The 13,066-nt window shown below is 43.8% G+C and overlaps 1 protein-coding gene across 1 annotated transcript in view; it reads right to left on the reverse strand.

Moving 5' to 3' along the window:
* Window positions 1-13,066, reverse strand: part of POU6F1 (POU class 6 homeobox 1) — a 36,200-nt gene that overhangs the window by 9,437 nt on the left and 13,697 nt on the right. The window contains exons 2-5 of the mRNA XM_063119728.1: window positions 9,533-9,626; window positions 7,005-7,209; window positions 4,135-4,256; window positions 837-1,062 (exon numbers count right to left, since the gene is read on the reverse strand). Of these exons, the coding sequence (XP_062975798.1) occupies window positions 837-1,062; window positions 4,135-4,256; window positions 7,005-7,209; window positions 9,533-9,580 (601 nt within the window). The 5' untranslated portion in view covers window positions 9,581-9,626. The remainder of the gene's footprint in view (window positions 1-836; window positions 1,063-4,134; window positions 4,257-7,004; window positions 7,210-9,532; window positions 9,627-13,066) is intronic.

Raw genomic sequence — 13,066 nt, forward strand, 5'->3', positions numbered from 1 at the left:
GACAGAAGTGTCCCTCTCTTAGTAACCACTTCTAAATTTAAGTTATTTGCAGCGATTACTGGCTGGAACAACAGGCTCTCTTAAAAAGTAGCCCAGTGAAATTAACAAGCGTGGACTCTTCCGCTGTGAAACTGACTAGAGACAATGCAACATCATCTATTAGATATGCTAATAGACTACCACTGAAGAATTTCCTCTGGTGCATGCAGGCACCTCTCATTCATTTCAGTGGAGTTGCAGATATAAGGGTGTAACCCTCTGTGCCAGTGGATCTGATCCCTCTAATAAACTGAATGAGGGACACTCATCCAGAGTACGCACAAGGCTAAGGATAAGAGCAATGGTCATTAATATAACTGATTGATTGATTTCTATACTACCTTTCTGGAACCTACCAACGCAGTTCAGAAAACAAAAGCCATTAGCAAATAAAGACATAGTAAAATATTTAAAATGTTATATGCTCTTTTAATTAATTTTACATATTTGATTTATATTGTATTGCTGTACTAATGTTGTTCCCCGTCTCAATCCAAAGGGAAAGGCAAATAAGAAATAAATATGTTCTTCTTATTATTGTTGTTGCTCTAAAAATTGCAACAATTTAAAAAGTCCAATTGAAAAGATGTGTCCTGAATGCAGAGAGCCTGGAAACCAGCAATACCCTGCTGCACTCTCTCCCTTTTCAGCTAAGGAAGCTACAAATATTGCCAGAAACTCTTTCAAATTAGTGCCTCCTTCTTAAATGTGTGCTTCTCAACTGGTATTGCATTGCACAGAGAACACAGAACATGTCGGGACCCACCCAAAGCAGTTCTGCACAAGCAATGGGTTACCTTGCAAATTGGCTATAGGTGATTTGAAAATTCCCCCAGTAGGAGAGGCAGCCGTCAGTCCTGGGAGGGCAGCGACCGTTGCTGCAGGAAATGTCCACACAGCCAGCCCCTGCTGACTTGCCACTTGACCTGCAATACTGATGGGGATAAGAAGAGGTTGAGTAACTGCCCCTGCTGGAACCATTACGCCTGTCACAACTGTTGCTAAGTTTTCCTGAGTCAAGACCTGCAAAAGTAAACGAGATTTAAAAAAGAAAAGGGAAAAAAGAAATCAACGCCACTGCAGACAGCATCAGCGCGGCAGCCACGTTAGCAAGCCCACGGGAGGCCCAGCCCAGCCAGGAGGCGCCTGCCTGAGATGTGCCAGGTGTGGCTTTGCGCCCCGTGCCAGCAGCTGGGCAGATCCAGCTCTGTAACACCCAAGTGGGGGCTGGTTGCAAAGTCAACAGTAAAGCGAGACTGGGACATTTTTGACAGCTCTGACAAATCACTCTAGGCTGCCTCTGTATTAAACCTTTCCCACCCCCAAAGCATGCTGCCTTGTAACAAATCACAGTAAACTCTAGTTGCCAAAGGGAATGTCTGCACCAGATTTTGTTTTCCCCTGGATTATGTTCTGGGGAAGGTTGGCACAGCTGTACCACATCCTTGGTGGAGTCATTGATCCCTGCTTCACCCGTCGGTGTGATTAAGAGGGAAGGAGACCTCGCTTGAAGAGGAACTCATTTCCCTGCAACATTCCACAAGGTGTCTGAAATATACATAGCAAGCAGTCTTGGGTTTGCTCCCAATGAAGCTCTGCAGAGCTTCATTTCAAGAAGGAGAGGGAAGCTTCTCCTCACCAGCGGATCTATTCATTGAGTATGTACCAGCAGGCTGAGAAGCTTATTCAATGAGTAAAAGAAAAAAGTCTGCTTCTCTGTGCAGGTGCAAACTGCACTGTAGAGTGAGAGCTTGTCTGTCCTCATCTTGAAAAAGAACGGGGTGATGTAAACACATCTAATGCAAAGCCATCTGCCTCATCTGGATGGAGAACCATCTAATTCGCAGTGCCTCTGTCTCACTTCTTATCTCCTTTGCTAACAAAATGTGCGATGGCTGGGAACATTGCTCTCTGGGTAGTGTAAGTGCCCTGAGCAGCGAAGAGGATGACTTAGCACTGAGATGGCTTACTGGGCTGACATAACAGCACTAAAGGCCTTTCTGCACAATCAAACCAATTGCATTTTATCCTGACTGTGATAATCCTACAAGTCCCATTAGTATGATATCTCATCCCAATATAACAAATTGGGACAATGCTTTGATGGGTGTGTGAGCTCAAGAACAAAACCAAAGGATGAGATCAAAAGATGCTATAGAATGCCAGTTTTATTCTTTTAAACACACACACACACACACACACACGTTCTTCCATTCTTTTGCAAGGATATTTTCCTTTTCCTGGAGTCACTCAGGATGGTTTGCAAGTAATGGTGGCAAACCATGGGTTAATCAAACACGGCTTGACACAGTGTGTGTTGGGCGGGTACCACAACCTTTTTGAATACTGAACCTCCAGTGGGGCCACTTGGGTGTTGCTATGTGACATCCAAACCCAGACACAGTAAGTTAATCATGGATTAAACAACCCACAGATAACCTAACTACTGATTGTAGGTTAACTATGGGTTGCTTAACCCACAATTTGCTGCCATTATGTGTGAACCAGGTTAGCAAGTGAAGAAAATGTGCTTTCCTTAAATCTTTAAATGCATACAGCCATTTTTGAGAATCAAACTAGTATTCTACAGCATCTTTGGATATTGTTCTTGCAGATTGGTGCAGCTCTATCCTTTCTGAACAGTGAGGTGCACAAGAAGCCATGCTGCTCTTCTCTTAAAAATGTGGAGATGTGAACTGAGGGCCCTCCCCCCAGATTAGAATAATCAAAGTAACAATTATTATTATTATTATTATTATTAATAATAATAATAATAATAATAATAATAATAATAATAATAATAATAAATTATTATTATTATTATTATTATTATTATTATTATTATTATTATTTAAAAATCAAGGAAGTTCACAAAATGGGCTGGAGACTGTAGCCTTGAGCGCCTTTGCATATTTTGTACAGGAAGGGTGTACACAACCACCAGAAGGAAGTACATTTTTCTTATTTCCTTAGGTACAAAATACTGCAGATCGAATGCTAAGAAAATGTGATATGCCCACAACAAAAGTGCAACTTTGAGGAAGGAATGTGTGGATCAAACTCAGTAACAAATGCCCATTTATTCATTAAAAAAAACCCTGATTGTGCAGAAAGGCCTGAGATATCTTTTTGTTTTCCTAAGCTTGGACATGAACAGCACTTTGGTTATTGCATAGGTTTGGGGAGCATGTGTCCTTAGACCAATTTACCTGCAAATGAGGCTCCGAAAGAGCTTGCAGTGAAAAGAAGATATAGGGGCATAGGAACCCAGTTTTTACAGTACAAGGAGAAGCTTCTCCTTACCAAATATGTGGCCTGGTTGGCATGTAACAATAAGCCAGGGGAACTTTGGCTCATCATTTATGAGTAGTGCATTCATAAACATTGCCCGATCCCTCCCACTGCTAGTGGGAAAGGTTCAACAAGCCATGGTCCGGTTAGCATTACATGCGAACTAGGAACTCTTGTCTCTCCCCCAACAAGTCAGAGCCATAAGCCAACAACAAACTGGAAGCCTGGCTTATTGTGATGTGTGAACCTGGTCGCTGAGAGCTCTGCTGTGTAAGGCTCTGAACAGAGTAGGACTCACTATATTTATTATATGCTGACAAGGGATGGCACACTTTTGCATATACCCTGCAACACTCCAGGCATACTAAAAAAAAAGATTAAAAAAATCAGACACCCGCCAAGAAACTCTGGAAGAGTGCATTTGATTTCTACAAAGTGTCATCAGATGAATATTTAAAAATACGAACACATTCGAGAGCACCAAAGCCCCAGATAACACAATGGCCTGGTTTAGACAACACGCAGGCCAAAGAAGTTTCCTGGATTCCAGGACCCTTGAGTGCCACAGTACCCTACGCAGATCATACAACACAATTCCAGACCATTTTGGAATTTTCTTCTGGAGCTCTAAAAATCCCACAAGAAAGGATCTCTTTGCTTCTGTGTAATTACGATGCCCAGCTCTGGCTGCTCCATTGCTGGAAACTCCCCACCCCACTGCAGAAATTGAATGCACTATTTCCTCTGTTTAGTGGCTGAGAGGCCACCTCCCACATGCCCAATACAGAACTGTAGGGTAGTTACCTGTGGTGCAGCTTGCACTGTGACAGGAGTTAGAGTTTGTGTTTGCTGGCTTGTCACTTGGCTGAAGGGGACGGCTCCTGGGATAGGTGCAGGAGGTAATTCAGGCAATGTCTTTACTTCACCTTGAGAAGGAGGAAACAAGCTATTTTATTTACCCATTCAGATTTAATCCAGAGAATGTCAAACCATGTTAGTACCAATGGGTGAAGATGGATGTATAACTGGTGGGCAGGGCTTGAAACCATCTTCCGTGGAAGGAAGAGCCAGTGTGGGGCATGGAAATACCACGCAGAGTAAAAGGGTAAACCCTCCACCCCACTTCTCCAATCCTGATTTGTCCCTCTGGAAGAAGATTTTCCTGTTTAAAAAGGACCGATGGGAAATCTGCATGTAATGTCAACTTTGGCTCTGAAGGTCTTGCATGTCGTAGTCTTTTGGGATGAAAAGAACTTCCTCAGTTTACCACCTGAAGCTCATAGATGTCCAAGATTTCCTTGCAAAATCTGAATCAGGTGAACTTCTTTATATAAATCTGGGTGACAGTTCTCTACTAACAACAAAGAGTCTTGTGGCACCTTAAAGACTAAAAATTTTATTCTGGCATAAGCTTTCGTGGATGAAGCCTTAATCTGAAATAGATAGATTTGTGTGTGTGTGTGTGTGTGTGTGTGTGTGTGTGTGTGTGTGTGTGTGTGTGTATTTGGTTTTGCTGCAATAGATTAACATGGCTACTTCTCTGGAAGTTCTCCATTACTAGATTTTGAACTGTTTTGAACATGATGTATTTTGGCACAAAGGACACATGATCACAGAACTTGCAAGACATTATTTATGTAGCAGGGTGCATACCTGTATAGTGAGTGTGGCACATGTCAGGACCACAGATCCTTGAATGTTAACAGGACACCCGGAACAGCTGAGGGCCCAATTTAATTGTGATGCCAGTTATAAGGAATCCCGTATGGACAAGCTACTACAGCCTATCCAGCATCACATTTAAATCAGACCTCAGAAAAGAGGACAACAAGGAACTTCAGGCCAGTTAGTTGAGCCTTCTAGATAGAATCTTTCTAGTTGGAGTCAGATGATCAGGAAGAAATAAATCATTTCCCATTTCCTCCTATATAACTTGCAGGGTCCATTTCTATTCTGCAATCTGAGCAACTTTTTCCCAAGGGAAGCTGTTTGACTTGTCCTTGGCACCTCTCAGGCCATGCCCCACTGCTAGCCAGCTGCCCCCATCTATCTGTTCTTCAGTGTGCCCTTCTTTGCCAAGCCTTGCCACGTCCCTTTGCCTACAAACAACTATTCTGGCTTTGACATTTTGCCACTAGGGTGACCATGTGAAAAGGAGGTCAGGGCTCCTGTATCTTGAACAGTTGCATAGAAAAGGGAATTTCAGCAGGTGTCATTTGTATATATGGAGAACCTGCGGAAATTCCCTTTTCAATACAACTGTTAAAGATGCAGGAGCCCTGTCCTCCTTTTCATATGGTCACCCTAATTTTGCGACCTGCAGACTTTGCAGCAACTTGCCCCCACCTACACAAGCTGGTTTGCAAAGGCACCTGACCACAGACTGTGGACGAGCACATTGGTAAGTGACTTTGGTTGATGAAACTACTCACCCTTTGTCTAAAACCCCTCTGACATCTGAGAGCATGGGAGTAAATGACAGGGTTTCCACCCCTCTCAAGTGTCCCTCGGCAGGCAGGACATCCCTCTTGTGTTTTCGTATGCTCTGTATTCCCTCACCAGCTAGGGAAATATTGTTTTCTCATACCTTAACCCAGGGGTGGAGATGTTCTAGCTGCCATACTCCATGGTCAGTTTTCTTACATGTGCCGTCTGCTTTCCTCTAAGGCCATGGCTAGACCTATGGGTCTAACATGACGGAGGAGGAAGAATCTCGTGATATGGTTATCGTGAGATCTCCCCGTCTACACATGGCACGCAACGTCCTAGGAGGAAGAGGACGCCACACCTGCCATTTTGGGTTTTTTTCTTAAAGGAGAAGGAACGAACGAGCACTTGATTGCAAAATGTAAGTTGTTGTTGTTGTTTTAAAAAATTCCCCGCTCCCCCTACCCCACCCCCGATGGGCACAGAGCTCCTGAGCCCGTGCCTGGCTCCTCACGGTTACTCACGAGGAGCCGGGACAACCTGCGACGCCTGCCCACACGTTCCGCGGTCTCAGGATCACAGAAAAAGTGAGGGGAAAGGCTATGCCGATATCCCGGGGGAAAAGAGGATCCCTCCCTGCTCCCGGGATCCCCTGTGTGTCATGTGAACCACCTAGAGAGCTCCGGCTATTGGGCGGTATAGAAATGTAATAAATAAATAAATAAATAAATAAATAAATAAATAAATAAATGTGAACGCACAAAGATGATCCCAGGGTGATCCCCGGGATATCGGCAAGTCTAGTCACAGCCTAAGTCAGCATCCCTGTTTCTCTCAAGAGGAACAAGACTATGAGAGATGCTGATTGGGAGCCAGGAAGGAAAATGCAGGACAGCCCATCATGGAGTCTCATTAGGTGGCAGTGTGGCATGAGGAGACCTTGGTGGTCTGGATTCTGAGGCCTTGAGGCCTGATTCTAGATCATGGTCTGCTGGTTCTCCAACCATGTTTTTAGCATCCCAAGAGAATATGGGCTTTTTCTGAAAGCAGAATATATCTTACTGCAAAGGAACACCCAAGAGGCCGATGGGTCTCATTGACTTATATCTGGTACATTTCTTTAGAAATAGTCGCTTGGTGCAATGCAGTCAATCCATTTCTTTTTCTTATTCTTTTTTGACAAAGTTCTTTGGGGCATCGGGGTAGATGGAGGGAAGAAAACCAATGGAGCACAAAATGCCACTTACCACCTGACTCTCCGCATGCCTTCTCTTGGGTTTGCTCTGCCTCTTCCCTTCTTGTTTCGCTGGACTCTGGGGGGCAGCTCACAGGCGCCTCTCCTCCAGTCGCTGTTGTTGTTTTCAGAGTTTTCCCTTCGTTATCCACTGGGAGTGGAGCATCCACCCCCACCTCCAGGACCCGAATTGTCTCATGACCTGACATCACAATCACCTGAGAAGAGACAGCAAAGAATAAGAGGGACACAAGTGGTCCCAAACCTTCAGCACAAGCTAATAGGATGATCTAGACAACAGATACTCAAACAAGAAATGAACAAGAAATGGTCATAGCTCAGTGACAGAGCACCTGCTTTGCATGCTAAAGGTCCCAGGTGCAATCCCTGGCATCTCCAGGTAGGGCCAGGAAAGATTCCTATTTTGAAACCCTGGAGAGGTGCTGCCAGTCTGTGTTGACAATACTGGGCTAGATGGATCAATTGGCTAGATGGACTCAGTATAAGGCAGCTTCCTACGTTGGGCCATAGAACGCGCATGGCGGCCACAGGTCAAACAGACCATACTATAATTATGTATATATTAAATTGGTGATCTGTAATCGAGCTCCTTGTTGTTGTTTATTCGTTCAGTCGCTTCTGACTCTTCGTGACTTCATGGACCAGCCCACGCCAGAGCTTTCTGTCGGCTGTCGCCACCCCTAGTTCCCCCAAGGTAAAGTCTGTCACCTCCAGAATATCATCCATCCATCTTGCCCTTGGTCGGCCCCTCTTCCTTTTGCCTTCCACTTTCCCTAGCATCAGCCTCTTCTCCAGGGTATCCTGTCTTCTCATTATGTGGCCAAAGTACTTCAGTTTTGCCTTTAATACAATTCCCTCAAGTGAGCAGTCTGGCTTTATTTCCTGGAGTATGGACTGGTTTGATCTTCTTGCAGTCCAAGGCACTCTCAGAATTTTTCTCCAACACCACAGTTCAAAAGCATCTATCTTCCTTTGCTCAGCCTTCCTTATGGTCCAGCTCTCGCAGCCATAGGTTACTACGGAGAATACCATTGCTTTAACTACGCAGACCTTTGTTGTCAGTGTGGTGTCTCTGCTCTTAACTATTTTATCAAGATTTGTCATTGCTCTCCTCCCAAGGAGCAATTGGTATGCATGAATTTGATAGGGATAGGGGAGTAACACCTGTCCCTCCCACTTGTTCATAAATGACCTAGAATTAGGAGTGAGCAGTGAAGTGGTCAAGTTTGCCGATAACACCAAATTATTTAAGGTTGTTAAAACACAAAGGGATTCTGAGGAGCTCCAAAGGGATCTCTCCAAGCTGGGAGAGTGGGCATCCAAATGGCAGATGCGGTTCAATGTAAGCAAGTGTAAGGTGATGCAATTTTATCTGTACGCCGCCATGAGATCTTAATGATATAGGGCAGGATACAAATGTTTTAAATTAATTAATTAATGAAAAAAAAAACTTCAAGGATAACCTAATGGGATCTGAGCTGGCAGTGACTGAACAAGAAAGAGATCTTGGGATTGTGTTGGACAGCTCAGTGAAATTGTCCACCCAGTGTGCGGCCACTGTAAAGAAGGCAAACTCCATGTTAGGCATTATACGAAAGGGAATTGAGAACAAAACTGCCAGTATCATACTGCCTTTATACAAATCTTTGGTGTAACCACACTTAGAATACTGTGTGCAGTTCTGGTCACCACACCTAAAAAGGATATTATGGAGCTGGAAAAAGTGCAGAAAAGGGCAACTAAAATGATTAAGGGGCTGGAGCATCTCCCTTATGGGGAAGGTTACATCAACTGGGATTGTTTAGCTTGGAAAAAAGGAGGCTAAGGGGAGACGTGATAGAGGTGTACAAAATTATGCATGGGATGGAGAATGTGGATAGGGAGACATGTTTCTCCCTCTCTCAAAATACTAGAACCAGGGGACATCCCATGAAGCTGATTGGTGGGAGACCCAGGACAAATAAAAGGAAGGACTTCTTCACACAACACATAGTTAAATTATGGAACTCATTACCACAGGATGTAGTGATGGCCACCCATTTGGATGGCTTTAAAAGGGAGTTGGATAAATTCCTGGAGGCAAAGGCTATAAATGGCTACTAGCCCTGATGATTGTGTGCACAGTATGCAAGGCAGTGAGCCTGTGTGCACCTGTTGCTGGGGAACATGGGTGGGAGGGCGTTGTTGCACCATGTCCTGCTTTGTTGGTCCCTGGCCGACAGCTGGTTGGCCACTGTGTGAACAGACTGCTGGACTAGATGAACCCTTGGTCTGATCCAGCAGGGCTCTTCTTATGTTCTGACCAAATTCCTTACAGCGGCATTCCTACGTACATATATCAGGAGATCAATCACTGATCTCCTGGATTACATATTGCTTGGTCCTCAGTGGTGCAAATCAATGTGGCCATGCTGATAGTGGCCATTTTTATGAAAACCTGCCTCCACAGCTCCACTGTGCCATCAGCAGCACCCCCAGCCCCGCAACCCTGGGATACAAAGGTGTGGAAAAGGCACATACTTGCTCATTGACTGTCAGGGAGGCTTCTTGTGGGGACACAGTGTCCATGATTGACTGGTGGAGGATGTGGGGGCAGCCTCTGATGTGTCACATACTGCAAAAGCAAGAGACACAAACGTCAACAGGGCAGCGGTTAGTAAACTGGGAACGTTCACTGGTCCCCATTGACACGGTTGAGGACTACACATCTTACTGCATGCGCTGTACCTCTAGACCTAGCAAAGCCTTTCTTAAATCACTGTACTTGGTTACTCCATTGCTATCAGACCCTGCCCTACCCGGACTCAAACTTTTGATAAACTTTTCAATCCCTGCAGGACTGAATCCCAACACTCATACTGCTTCAGCACGGTGGTGTATGATTATTCCTTCATTTGAAATGTACTAACTGTAACTAGGTGAAGGTTGAGGGTCAAGAAGAGGTGAGGTTATGGTTGGAAAAATCCCCGTGTCCATAAGAACAGAGAATTAAGTAGACAGTTGACCACATAAAAAGCAGAAGTAAGGTCCATCTTTGACGTCAGAAGGGATGGAATATTGTGGGGAAAGGATGATCTACATTTATGACGTGGACCAATAGATTTAGCCACTTCAGAATAAATTAATATGTATTAGGAGGGAGGTCTTTGTCTTTGAGAAGGGTATTTAAGTCTGAACACAGAGGACAAAGATGTCTTCCCTTCCCTCAGGCATGACTTGGTCTTGCCTGGGAGAGATGGGAGCCCCTCTGTGAAGAGCTCCTTTTGCAGAGTCAGTATGAGTGGTATTGTCACGTTGTCACTGGGGGTGTGTTTATCTGTGTTTGTCTTGTTCTTCAGAAATCTGCCAGAGTTGTACGTTCTTTTAATTTGCTTTGCTGAATTGAGGTCCATGTGTCTGTTTAACTTTAACTTTCTTAAATTGTTTCAATAAACGTTTTAAAGCTATAACAGTTTCACTAAAGTTTGTGAGTCTGAGTGAAGTCAATCATTCTGGGTGTCTTTCTCCGGTTCTTCCTTTTCACCTACTATAGTGGGGAAGTTGAGGAGTACTGATGCAAGGTACTGCAGGAACCTCATGCTTCCAAGCAGCTTATGTTCAGTGTCCCTTAAAATAAAAGTCATCTGAAAAATCTCCTTACAGTGGGCACCCTTTGACTTGGCCATCCCAGACGGCTGCCTTGTCTGTTTGAATGGCAGAGCCAGCCTTGAATCCCAGGTCTCCCTTTTCCATCCCTCATCTTCACCATCTGTTGCAGACTGTAAGCTCTCCGGGCAGAGACCTGTGTCACATTTCTATGTCTAGTATCTAAAATACAGCGAGTGCTTAATAGATGCTGAGCAGCATGGCACGGCAGAGCTAGCCCTACATTTACCAGGGAAATAAGAGCCTGGCTGGCTACTGAGTCACATTTATATATAGTTTGGGGAAGTGGCTATGACCTAACTTCCTCCCTGAACAAAGCACCAATGGGAAAGGCCCTAAGGCCTCTATCAGGAGGATTAGTAGTCCTCCAATGTGAACTGAGGTGAATGGGAAGTTTGGGGATAAAATTCTGACAGAGCTTTCCTTGCTTTTCAAGCTGGAGGGGAAACGGTGGGTACAAAAAGGGGGCGTCATTGGGATCAGGGACCATGTTTGGGCATACACAGAAAACCTCATAGAATCGTAAGGGTTAGAAGGGGCCTTGTAAGCCACCTAGTCCAACCTCTTGTTTGATGTAGGACATCCAGAGCTAGAATATTCTCAACAAGATGGCTTTGTTTCTCTTCTTGAAGACCCTCCAATGAGGAAACACTACCCCACCTGGTAATTGGTTCCATTGTCGAATTACACTTACCATTAAGAGATTTCTATTAATGTCCACCTGAAATCTACCCTCCTGTAACACATGCCTTCTGAGGCAGCAGAGAACAGGTTTTTGCCCTCTTATAAGTGTCTGCCCTTTGGGTATTTGAGGAACGCTATCCTCTTCCCCCTCAGTCTTCTTTTCTCCAGGCTAAACATAATGGCTTCCTTCCTTTCCTCACAGGACTTGTCTTCCATAACCCTGACTATTTTCACTGCCATCTTTTGGACCTATTCCAATGTGCCTACACCATTCCTGAAATGGAGTGCCCAGAATTGGACACAGTATTCCAGATGATGTCTGACTAGTAAAGAATAAAATGGAAGTATTATTTCCCATTGCTTGGAAATGAAGGCTCTAAAATCAGCCTAAAACCACATTAGTCTTTTTTGCAGCTACCATCAATCACACTGCTGACCAGTTTGTAAACATTTCATTATCCTTACTGAGCACCAGGCTGACCATTTCTTTCCTCTTCCTTTGAACATACCTGGAAATACCCGTTTTGTTGCTCTTAACGTCCCTCAACAGCCTCTGCTCATTCTGAGCTTTAGCTTTCCTGATACTATTCTTACAAGTCTGGGCTACTCATTTTTATTCATTTTTTATTGGTCCTACCATATCTTATGGTATTCGGGAGGAGCCAACTTTAGCATTCTCTGGACGCCTACTAAAGACCCACTTCTCTACCTGAGCCTTCCCTGAATGAGTGTGCTGCTCAATCCACTTGTAATTATAAATCGTAGCGGTTTTAATTAGTTGTAATGTTTTTATCAATGTTTTATATTAAAGTTTTAGCAATTACTATGTACTTTACTTGTATTTTAATGCAATCATAATTATTTTAATGTTTTTAATTTTCTTGTCAATAGCTTAGAGATATTATTAAATATGGACAGCGGTATATAAATCTACTAAATAAACAATAAATAAATCTTATGCCTTTTTTATTTTCAGATCCTCCCTAAGCTGAAAGTCACATTGTGCACTTTATGCAGTCACATTGTCTTTTTTTAAAAAGATATCTTGCATTTTCTCTCTCATTGGAATTGTTTGCGATTGTGCCTTTAGTAACTTTTCCATCTGAGTTGGGTTCTTTTCCCCATGAATATATCCAATGGCAGAATCCTAACTAGCATTTATTTGAGCTTATTAAAATTAGCTTTCCTGAAATCCAAGGTACATGTTTCACTATGCTCATCTTCGGCTTTCCATAACGTTATGAATTCCAGCATTACTTGGTCTCTCTCTCACAAAGTTCCTGTTACTTTAATTTCATTGTCCAATTCTCCGTATTGGTTAAGATCCAGTCAAAGATAGCTGATCCTATTGATCCTTCCTTTTTAAAGAGAAAGTTTGTTAGCAAAGCATGTCAGGATTTTTTTGGCAGATTTCATGCTCAACTGAGTTTGTTTCCCAGCAAATATCAGGGTAGTTGAAGTCCATTCTTGCTTCTGGAAATGGACTGGGCACCTATTGCCTCTTTACTACAGCATAGGATTAGGCAAAAGGGCCACTTTCCTGATTCAATGATGCTACAGGTGGCATTGTACTACTGGCTGGACTGAGTCAGAGTACTTCTGGGTGCTGTTGCACTTACACAAATCCCCAAGGTGGGAAATCATGCAGGCTGAGTAACGGCATCTGTCTTGCCCTACCTGAAGAAGGATTTGTCTGATGAAGAAGAGTGGGAGAGTCAGCAGAAC

This window comes from Elgaria multicarinata, chromosome 3, assembly GCF_023053635.1.
Source record: "Elgaria multicarinata webbii isolate HBS135686 ecotype San Diego chromosome 3, rElgMul1.1.pri, whole genome shotgun sequence".
Taxonomy (NCBI): domain Eukaryota; kingdom Metazoa; phylum Chordata; class Lepidosauria; order Squamata; family Anguidae; genus Elgaria; species Elgaria multicarinata.